The 11,083-nt window shown below is 52.2% G+C and overlaps 1 protein-coding gene across 6 annotated transcripts in view; it reads right to left on the minus strand.

Annotated features, from left to right (window-relative positions):
- Sept3 (septin 3) overlaps positions 1-11,083 on the minus strand; it is a 23,966-nt gene that overhangs the window by 10,172 nt on the left and 2,711 nt on the right. Inside the window, exons 1-5 of one of the 6 annotated variants that reach the window (XM_026782751.1) lie at positions 9,354-9,440; positions 4,459-4,650; positions 1,944-2,072; positions 1,410-1,491; positions 995-1,132 (exon numbers count right to left, since the gene is read on the minus strand). In XM_026782751.1, coding sequence (XP_026638552.1) covers positions 995-1,132; positions 1,410-1,491; positions 1,944-2,072; positions 4,459-4,621 — 512 coding nt within the window. In that variant the 5' untranslated portion in view covers positions 4,622-4,650; positions 9,354-9,440. Of the gene's footprint in view, positions 1-994; positions 1,133-1,409; positions 1,492-1,943; positions 2,073-4,458; positions 4,651-8,285; positions 8,371-8,917; positions 9,249-9,353; positions 9,441-11,083 lie in introns of those variants that run through there. The other 5 variants (XM_013348856.2, XM_013348855.2, XM_005354464.3 and 2 more) reach the window with 5 other exon arrangements.

Raw genomic sequence — 11,083 nt, forward strand, 5'->3', positions numbered from 1 at the left:
CTACAGAGCTAGGTCTGAGACAGCCAGGGCTACACAGAGAAACCCTGCCTCAATAAGTAGAGTTAATAAATAAATATTTTTTAAAGTTAAAAAAAAGAGGGCTGGAGTATAGCTCAATGGTAGTGTGCTTACCTAGCACATTTAATTCCCTGCACTCATTCTTAAAAACAAAACCACCAACAACAAAAAAGCCCTCATTTTATTGAGATCAAGGTCTGACCCAGGGGTATTATTTCACAACCCAGTGTTGGCTGGGTACCCCTAGTTCCTTCCAAATCCAGGGTCTACCTGGCTGTGTCATCCCCTCAAAAACTTTAGTTCTGACCTTGCAGATGGGGCTTAGGGAGACACACTGTCCTGTAGGAAGGTGGCCAGAAACACCACCGAGATCCCTGACTTCTGACTGTTACCACGTTGCTTATCGTGGGACCCATCCGCCACTTACAAATTAAGTTCCCGGCACAGCCTTCATCTCTGGATGTCTGGCTCATCCTGCGGAAATGGCCACTGTCTGGATACCTACAGCTAAGTTCCACATCTTGCCTAAATGCCAGCCCCAGTCCAGTAGCCCTGATTTTGGAAATGGCCACTGTCTGGATACCTACAGCTAAGTTCCACATCTTGCCTAAATACCAGCCCCAGTCCAGTAGCCCTAATTTTCCCTACTTTACCTTTCTTGCCACCCCCGTGCCCCAAGTCTTGGCCAAAGCAAGTGTCTGTTGAACAAATGAGGTGCCCTCTGCTCAAGTTCTCTCTGTTGGTAAAGCTGGGTTGTGCTGGGATACCAGTGACCAGTATGGGGGAGAGAGGGGCAGTGATGCTCACCTTTACTCTCTTTCTTATGGAAAGCCTGGGGAACCCTAAGGTCACAGGGCCATGACCTTCCAGCCATCTGGCCCTCCCCAGCTAAGTCCAAGTATTGATTCTCCAGTCCTTGGGCACAAATGACACACACTGGACCCAGGCCAGTAGCAGGAGTGGGTCTGGTACATACGAGTGTCCTGTGGGGGAGATGAAGTAAAGGCAGCAGTGGACACGGGTGTCAGGGATGCGTTTCTTCCTGGCAATGTTCACCTCTTCCTTCAGGAACTTCTCATACTGCTCATTGATGTATTTCTCAATGGGCTCCCAGCTGAGGGGCAGGGGAAAGCACAGATGGACAAGACTCGGTCAGGTCCCAATCCCCTCATACCCATCTCACATTCTGTCCTCCCTTCTCTACCCAACGGCCAGTTCTGCCTCGATCTCCCCATGGATGGCTTTCCATGGATGGTTAGCAAGGGCAGCATTCCCCCGGAAGACCCAGCCTCTTTCCCAGGAGGATGCAGGTAGGCCTCAGTGGGAATGAATCTGCAATATGTCCTCCTAGCAGAGTATTTAGGGAAGAAATCGCAGAGGCAGACACATACCAGTTTTCGTTGTTGATCTGGTCCCCAAAGCCTGGCGTGTCAATGACTGTCAGCTTCATTTTGACACCACCTTCCTCTATCACTGGAGAGAATAAAGAGAGCATCCAACAAGTCAGTCCTAGAGTTGACCCCAGGAGTCCTACAGTCTGCTGGCCAGGAACACCCATACTTCTGAGCAGCAGCTGATATATTAGCCAAGTCAAGGTGACAGACTTCACCTCCACTCAGTACTCTGTGATTCTCCCTATGGCTAGAAGACCGTGTTCTGCTTCTTCTGTGTCGACATCTAAATCCTCCCCGAGCTTTATCACCAACGTCAAGACCCACCTCCTCCAGTTCTACACGCACACACTCTCCCCTCCCACCTCACTGTCTAGCCCTAGCAGCCTAAGGAGTCTGCGCCAACAAATTTGGAGTTTAATTCCACTTCGTGGTTATCTTTCACATCTTCTTCCCCAATAAGCCCCCTTTCTCTTGCTTGGCATTGGCCCCTCAGAATGATGCCCACAGAGGGCATCCTGGACTAGCTCTCACCATGCCCAATGGCTTTGATCTCTACTGTCTTAGGGATCTTCTCCTCCCGGTTCCAGCTGGAGGCCTTTCGGCTCACTTGGGACTTGAAGAGTGTGTTGACCAGCGTCGACTTGCCCAGTCCACTCTGGCCTGCAGCAAGGGAGGAGGAGACGGAGAAAGGGAGACAGGCCGCACATCTACCTCCTGAGCCGCAGAACCCTCCTGTGAGCTTACAGGGCTCCAGAGCCGTGGTCCAAGCCAAGCCCTATTTGAATGCCCCTTGGGGATGAGCATTAGGTAGGAATGGCTGTCCGTTCAATGGAGAGGAGCCTTGAGAAATGGCAGCTGGATTCCAAGTTCCTTCATGGGCCCCGGACCACTGGGAGAAGATACAGCTTGTGCATTTGTGTGGTATGTGTGTGATACACTTTTCTGGTTTGGTTTGGCTTGTGGTTTTGTTCAACTTAGCTTTTCCATCTTTAATGGCACTAAAAGTGAGAACAGAATAACTTTGCGTTCAGATCGGCCTCACGGTGCGTGAGCACGTCCACGTCTGTTAATAAGATTGGTCTTTGTATCCCCTGGTGCCGGGGACTGAAAACCAACGCATTGTGCTCGACCGTGAGGTGTTTTAGCCCAGAACTAAGTCCCTGCCCTCTCTACGCACTCTAAGCCATCCCTGTGCATCTCGTAGCAGAGCTGTCTTCCTCTCTAGCTGAGACGTCACGTGTGAGGCAACACAGCTACTAAATGATCTGATCTTTCAGGGCTCACGCCCCAAGAACCCTGCTTTTCTTTTTCGTATAAACTGCTTTATTCTAATTTTATGTTTATTGGTGGTTTTCCCTGTATGTGTATCTGTGTGTGTCAGAAGCCCTGGAACTGGATTTACAGACAGTTGTGAGCTGCCATATGGGTGCTGGGGATTGAACCAGGGTTCTCTGGAAGAGCAGCCAGTGCTCTTAACCACTGAGCCATCTCTCCAGCCTTCTGTCTTTACATTTATTTATTCTATATGTGTATGTATATGTGTTAAATGCTCACGTTGTATGTGTGTCTGTGTGTGTGTGTGTGTGGTGCATGTTATGTGTGTATCTGAGTATATGATATGTACTATGTTGTGTGTATGTATATGTAGTGTTTTCGCTGCTTTGGGCTTGCTATGTTATCCCTTTAGGCCATCGTCTCTTCGCAGATGGGTAATGAAGGAGGGAACTGGCAGGGACCAGGAACGGTGACTAGAAGCAGTTCTCATCCTACCTGAGGAGCTGGCAGAAGCCGCTTAGATCGTTCTGTTAAAAGGGCTCTACAGGAAAGAGCACGCAAGTCAAGAGCCTCCCTGTGTGCATGAGTAGAATGTAGATGGGAATTGGTAAAAGCTGAGCTGGAGCAGTTCCCAGCCAGGACAGAAGTCTAAATTTATCCTGAGGTTAAAAGAGTTAGGGAATTAGGATGGATGGTTCAATGAGTTCCACACATTGGGAAAGCCGCTGGGCAGCTAGTGGACAATGAATCGGAGAGGAAAGGAGATGGAGAACCAGGAGAGCCCATGTCACCCCAACTGGCACAGCTGTAAAGGTCCACGAACCATCTACATCTACTGCTTTTTGTTTGGTTTTGATTTTGTTGTTGTTTTGGTTTGGTTTTTGGTTTTTCGAGACAGGGTTTCTCTCTGCAACAGTCCTGGCTGTCCTAGAACTCACTCTGAGCAGGAAAGCTTCGAACTCACTGAGATTCGCTTGCCTCTGCCTCCCAAGTTCTGGGATTAAAGGTGTGCACCGCCGCGTGGCGTGGCTACTTCTGGTTCTTAAGCTAAGACTTTGGTGCCAGCCAACATCCATGTCAGCTCAGCTGGCGGATTTGTAGCAAAAATAGATCCTGGATGGATCTACCCTGGCCAAGGTTCTTCTTCTGCAGATCAGCACTGAGTTAGGGAGCTGCAACCACCCAGGTGAGCTAGCCTAGGGTAGCGGTGGGGGATAGGCAGAAGCTGACAGGCCCTGGAGATCTTTACATGGTTAACGGGACAGGCTTGTTGACTGTATGGGAGAAGAGAGAGGGAGGAGGCTGCCTCACTCCGTTTCTACACCCAGTGAATGACTCGGATGAAGCAAATGTCCCTTCCCGCTACATACGTTGACTCACTGACACTACTCGGTGACTAAGACCCTGGAAAACTTTGACGCTCTAAGGTGTGAACAATGAGACCATCTTTCACCCAATCCTCTCACAGCTCTCGGGGATGGGAAAGAGCTGGCGATGCCCATGCCACAAACCTAAAAGCCAGCTCAGAGTGATGAGGAGACTGCCCGTCTCTGTTCAGCTAGTGCTGAAGCCGGGCTGGCCATCCACCCCAATCTCCCATCCTCCAATCAGCCGGTTAGGAGGGAGAGACCAGACCTTTGGGATCAGCATGATGAAATCCTCCCTCCTAGAAAGAGCTCACCCTAGAGAAGCCAGGCCATTCTGGGGAAAGAAATGGGATCCTTGGCGCTGCCCACCACTAGGCCTCCAGTGACCCCATGGCTTTCCATACCAACGACCATGATGTTGAAGTCAAAACCAGTCTTCATAGTTTTCTTGCGCATCTGTTCGATGATGGTGTCGATGCCGATGTAGCCTAGCAGGTTGGAGTTGATGCTGACCGGCTTCATGGGCACCGCCGGCTTAGGCCTGGGCTCGGGTACCAGCTCTGACATAGCTGTGTCCGTCCTGGCCTCTGGGAGCCCTGAAAAGCCAAGGTGGGAGGAATAGGCAGGGTGAGCGGCAGGAAAACAAGGGTTTCGTGGAAGGCACGTGGGGTCGCAGTGGGATGGGAAGAGACCATAATTTCATCCAGTCTGGGTCCCATACTGTGTAGATGAAGAACACCGTTTAGGTCAGTTGCAAAATCTGTACCAGCACCAGGTTCTCCAGTTTGTTTATTATGTAAAGATTTATACATTTTCATCTTATGTGTATAAGTGCTTGTCTGAATGTAAGTATGTGCACCATGTGTATTCAGTGCCCACAGAGGCCAGAAGAGGACACTGGGTCATCCTGGTACTGTTTTTACAAACTGTTGCGAGCTGCCACGCAGGTGCTGGCAATCAAGCCCAGGTAAGAGCAGTAAGCAGTAACCACTGAGCTATCTTTCTAGCCCCAACCAGGTTCTCCAGCTGCTGGACACGTTCAAGCACATCACTGCCTCAAAGTACTACATCTTTGTGTTTGCAGTCCAAGGGCTCCTTCACCTTAGCTCTGATACCTGCGTAGTTACTGTCGCGGGGCTGTCTTGTGTCTGCAGGATGGCTAATAGCATCCATAGTCTGCTAGTTTCCAGAAGGAGTCTCTCAGATGTGACCACCAAAAGCATCTCGACAGAGTACCAAACGTTTCTTGGGGGGTAACTCCACCCCAAAAAGAGCTCTGATCTATGAAATGTCTCAGTTATTCAGACCTGCATCTTGCCTTGCCAAGCAAGGAACAAAGAACCTTTAGGATCCCAGGTCTACTATAAGTCAACTGTCAATGGTCTCGCTTTCTTGGTCTTTTAGAAGCAATCAGAGCTACCTTTCTTTGCAGAGTAAGCATTACTCCACCCTCAGGGCCATGAGTCTCAAAAGCTGCTGTGCAGCAGAGGGTCTCCCAACACCTCCCATGCAAAGTTTTGAGTCTGCGGAGCCAGCAAAGAAGGAATGAGACCCAAACAAGGACAGTACTTGCCTAAGAGGATACGTTCATACTAGTAAGTAGCAAAAGAGGAGGCTGAGGAAATAGCTGTCCCCCCCCCAGAGAAGGACAAAGGTCCCCTTGGCATGCTCACACGCAGGTGAGATGTGGTGGGTCACTGTCCAGCAGGGTAAGTCCTAGAAGAGATCAACTCCATCTCCCTCTCTGGAAAATGGGTGTGGGGTAAAGTGGAAAAGATCTTGGCTCTGCTATTTGTCAGCTTGTAGACTTGTGTGGCCCACTTCCCTTCTATGAGCCTGCTTCTTCCTCTGCAGAATAGTAGGGTCATGACTAAGGCTGCGGTGAGCATCACATGAGACGTGATGCTTATGAGCCCAGAGTCCAGCCTCACAGACCCATGCCCTCTCGCCCTTGCCTTTTTGTTTGGTTTGGTTTTGTCCTGAGATGGGTTTCACTGTGTAGCCCCAGCTCGAGACCAGGCTGGCCCCAAACTCACAGATATCTGCCTGCCTCTGCCTCCCAAATGCTGGGATTAAAGGCGTGCGCCACCACCGCCCAGCTACCCCTGCCCTTTTCAAGTTCAGCTTTCTGGAGCGGGATTGAAACTGAGCGTGCGTGAAAGCGTTTATGAAGCGGAGGTGCCCCGGTTGCTGATTTCACAAGCCTATCTTTACCACCATGCTGTTGAGAAGCTGTGCCATTTTAAAACCCCACAGTTCATGACTACCACCCTGCCTCTCAGCCCTGTGAGGAGGGTTGATGGAGCAGCAGATGGGCAGGAGGAAGTGGGAACACAGTCTCCCTCCCCATTCCCAAGCCCAGCCAGGAATCTGCTCTTGTACCCCCACCACCTGGCCCTTCCCCTGATACTGGCAAGATGGGAACCTTCTTTCCCGTGTCCCCCCTCAGGCACAGCTAAACCTGACAAAGCCTCAACACCTCCTCAGAGCCTGGCTCTGCTCCCTCTTGCTTCCCAGGAAGCTAGCTGTTGCCAGCCAGGTGGCTCCAGAAGGCAGCAGGATTGGCTCGGCCCTATGGCAGCTGACTCTGCACAGCCTGGGTCCGCTCCTCCACTCCACACCCAGCTCGTGTCCCCCTTTGGCACATCTGCCCTGGGAGCCAGTGCCACGTTTCTCCTTCCTGCTGTTCTCACAGCCTGGCCCTGTTGGTTTCCTGAATGCCTGCTAGGCACATTTGGTACCTCCAGGCTGTGTTGTGACATAAGCCACCTGGGAGGCGGGCAAGGGTACTTGTATATGTGGAGGGTGTAAATACGTAGAAAGCGTGTGTCCTCACCACGGCCTACTCAGCTCTGTCTCTCAGACCCTGAGTGAAGGAGGGAGCTGACCAGATGCCCCAACAACTCCTAGACTCTACGGCTGGCCTATTGGAAGGCCGGGTCATAAGTGGCTCTCACTTTCATTAGCATCCATGATGAACAAGGTACAGAGCACCTACCAGCAGGTCAGCCTCCTCCCAACCACATTCTAATCACATGCCAGTCACAGGCTAACAGCAGCCACTGATCAAGTACCACAAGTCCCACAGATGTGATGCTGGTCACTATGTCACAAGCTTTGCTGGAAGCCCAGTCTAGTAACTTCCTCTTACTGAAAGTCTTCCTATCTGATATGGATGCCCCTCTTGCTGTGCTGCCTCCGTCCCCTGTGGGTTCTAGAGTACTTAGCCTATCAGTTCATTCCGGGTCATTCCATATGCTGTCAAATGAAAGCCAGACTAAACCAAGTGCTACATTAAATTCCAAGGATACATTTGTATCCAAGACAAGGTCATTGCCCCCTGGGGGTCCATAGTCTGTGAAGGCGCCTAACAAGTACACCAGGACTTCCAGGGTACAAAGCAAATGCTGCTCTGGAGTTGGCCTCTGTGGCTCCATTCTGTGTTCCTCCCACTCCCCAGGCCCCACCAGGTCGTCTTTGGATGGGCAGCTATAGAGGCATGAACCCAAGAGAGGGGAATGTACCTGCCTTCCTGGGTTACCATGAAAGCCATACAAAACCATGAATTTAAATGACCTGTTACCAAATGCACACTGGTTTCCAGCCCTCTTTGAGGTAGAAGCGCGCCTTATTGTTCCCTGTGCCCAGTGCACCCTGACATATCACAGACACTCAACAATGAATGAACGGTTGGTGTGTGAATGAAAGCCCCACAAGGCAGGAGTCCCTGCAGACACCTTTCTCCTTCCTTGGATGCTGCCTCCCATCCAGAGCACCAGGACCCCGCCCCCCCCCACCAACTAATAGCCGCTGTGTGAGCCATGGTCAAGGTAGGTACGCCTATAGAGACCTCCTTCATCCTCTGCATCTGAGATTGGAGGGGGGCTTCCCAAGAATGGGGAAAGAGTTCATAACCGTGCTCATAGCAGAATGCAGCTAGATGGCCCTGGAGGGCCCCCCCTAAGCTCCCAGCTCTTCCAGAGAGGGGTACATCTGTCTGCAGCATCCCCTGCTAGGTACCACCTGCCACATTAGTGCTCTAGGAAGAGAGACAGTCCACCTGACTCAGCTCTGGCCCCACAGATCAGCACACTCCAGCCCTAAGGCAAGCAAGGATGTAGGGCTTTCTCCTACAGGAAAATTAATGGCTTTGTCTTTGTCTGGTCCAGAGACCCCACCCCTCTGTCGGAAAGGTGGCAATAGGAGAAGGGAACCTTTCTAGAATGCTTACCTCCTTTTAGCTTAATGCTAGACTATCTCTTCCCTTCCAAGCTGGGGGGGGGGGTCTTCTCCAGCTCCTTGGTAACCAGCAGCTTTTATAACCCCACCCCCACCGCAGAGCCAATTCCAGGCCATCCCAGTTCCAGCCCTGGGCAGCTCAAAGAGAGAGAGAGAAGAAGAAAAAAAAGAAACAAGTCCTTCCCCATTAAAAAAAGGGGGGGGACGCCCCCCCACCTCGTTCTGGCCAGGAAGCCAATGAGTTCCCTTGGCGACCACCAGCTGGTGCCTGTCTCTACACTTGGTCTCTATGTGGGGGAAGGGGACTGACGGATATGTCAGCGCACGGGTCTCTTACTGGTTGTAGGTGGTCTGGTACCCATGGTTGGAGTACACGCTATGCCTGTGTGTGAGTGTCCTGAGGGGCTCCAGCAGGGGCTTTCCCTAAGCATCTGAGTCTCCATACCTCCCCAAGCTTCTGTGTGTGCCTTTTCTGGAGACTATGCCTCCAAATGGGTGCCACCTGGTATGCGTGTGTCCATGCATATGCACGTGGGGTCCTCAGCACAGCAACCCTCCCTTTGGTAGCGCTTGGGGCCGTAGCCTTCTCCCGTCCGCTGCCAGGAGCCCAAACGACAGCCCTACCTTTGGACATGAATCCTCCTTTGTCTCGGGTCCTCTGGGAGATGCTCAGGACGCGGGGCTGCAAGGCTGAGCCGGGCGCGGGCTCCCTCTGGGCCAAGCGGCCCCTGCAGCCGGGCCTCGCCCCTCGGCGCCGTCCGCCTACCCGCCCGACCAGCCACCCGGCCGTGCCTCCCCTGCGCCCCGCGCCCACCCGGGACCTCGCCTCCGCTTGCTCGGCGCCGAGCCGCCCCTGCCCGCGCGCACCGATTCTGCCGCTGCCACCGGCACCACGTGACCCGCGTGCTTGCCGGCCCCGCCGAGGGCCCCTCCCCTTCCCGCTGCTCCCGAGCCAGCACGCAGGAGCAGGTACCGGAGTTCGGGTTGCCCAGCCCGGGAAGGTGCCTGCATTGCACGCAGTCCCTGTCTCTCTCCCTAGATCCTGTCCCCGGCCCCTTACCGGGTTCGGGATGCAGGAGATCGGTGGCAGCTGCCGGTGACCGTGCGCGTGCGTGAGTCACGCGGTGATTGGGATATTGCGCTGGCTCACCGCGGTTCTGCCCAGGCGCGGTTGCTGACAGAGCTCCGAATCAGAGAACTGGGTTCCAGGCCCAGCTTCCAACCTGGATGCTGAACCCTATAACCTTGAACTTCCCTAACCATCCTTTATCCACCGGAAAAAAAAATCTTTGATGCGTTGACGATGGCTTGTTGGTCAACCTTGGCAGCAAAGAGCTAAGGATGACCAAACCTTCTTCACCTTTAAGGTTTTGGAGTCTAACAGAAATCAAACAGCTGGTTCACACAGGTGCTGTGTAGTGCAAGCGAACAGGCGCCATGGAGATAACGGAAGATGAGGGATAATGGAAGGTGAGGGCCGACATGGATAGGCAAATGAAGAGAAGAAAAAAAAAATGAAACGGCAACAGGGCCAGCCAAGCCCAGAGGCGGCACAGCAGTGTGCAGGTGATACCTCAGAACGCTGACTCGGGCTAAGGCAGGAAAGGCCACAGGCAAGGACTGCCCCAGCTAAAGAGGATGGAGAGGTAGGCTGAGCGAGCAGTGGGCCTGAGGGTTGGTAATAATGTGACTCTAAAATTATGCCACCAGATAGGGAGTCCCTGTGGCAGCTTTGTGGAGGACGGAAGAAGGATTCAAAGCGATGACAGCTGTGGGGTGCGGTGGCACACATCTTTAACCCCAGCACTTGGGAGGCGGAGGCAGGTGGATCTCTGTGTGTTTGAGGTCAGGCTGGTCTACATAGTTAGTTCCAGGACAGCCAGGGATACATAGATATATTGTCTCAAAAAAGAAAGAAAGAAAGAAAGAAAAAAAGAAAGAAAGAAGGAAGGAAGGAAGGAAGGAAGGAAGGAAGGAAGGAAGGAAGGAAGGAAGAAGTGACTGACAGCCGGTCAAGTACAGAGAAGGTGCATAAATTGGATTGATAACGAACAGAATGGGATGGAAAAGAAAGAAAATGAGGACAGCAGATTACCTGGAGATCTAATCACCTTATCAAAGATGGGTTGTGCCAACAGCTGAGAGATGGAGGGGGGAGGGCAGCAACTGTTTCTAGAGCAGTGGTTCTCAACCTTCCGAGGGCTGCAACCCTCGTGTCATGATGACCCTCAACCATAAAATCGTTTCGGTGTTACTTCATGACTGTAATTTTACCACTGTTATGAGTCATAAGGTAAATATCTGATATGCAGGATATGTGATCTGTGACCCCTGTGGGGATCGCGAACTACTGTTGTAGAAGAAAAGGGCTCCCTGCCTCTAGATATGGCCTGGAGATATCCAGGTGGAGGAGCCCAGCAGATGTAGCCTTCTGCATTTCAGAAGAGAGCAGAGCTGAAGATGGAGGGCCGGGCTCACACAGCAAGAGTGAGGACCGGGCTGTGTGCTGAGAGGGATGAGAAAGGCTTTGACAAGCCCAGCTCCCTGTTCACGCGCTGTACTGGGTTCTCTCCAAGCCTTCTTCCTGTCCCAGAACCTGAGCTTTGGAAATTTGGCCAGGTCTGGTTTCTAATTGATGTACTGCCACCATTTAACTCTGGTGTGACTTCGGGTATGCCACAAACCTCTCCGAGACAGCCATAGGATTTCTAGCCTTTGTACTGACCTCTTTATAGATTCTCTCTCTCTCTCTCTCTCTCTCTCTCTCTCTCTCTCTCTCTCTCTCTCTCT

The sequence above is a fragment of the Microtus ochrogaster genome, chromosome 15 (genome assembly GCF_000317375.1).
Source record: "Microtus ochrogaster isolate Prairie Vole_2 chromosome 15, MicOch1.0, whole genome shotgun sequence".
In the NCBI taxonomy this organism is placed as follows: domain Eukaryota; kingdom Metazoa; phylum Chordata; class Mammalia; order Rodentia; family Cricetidae; genus Microtus; species Microtus ochrogaster.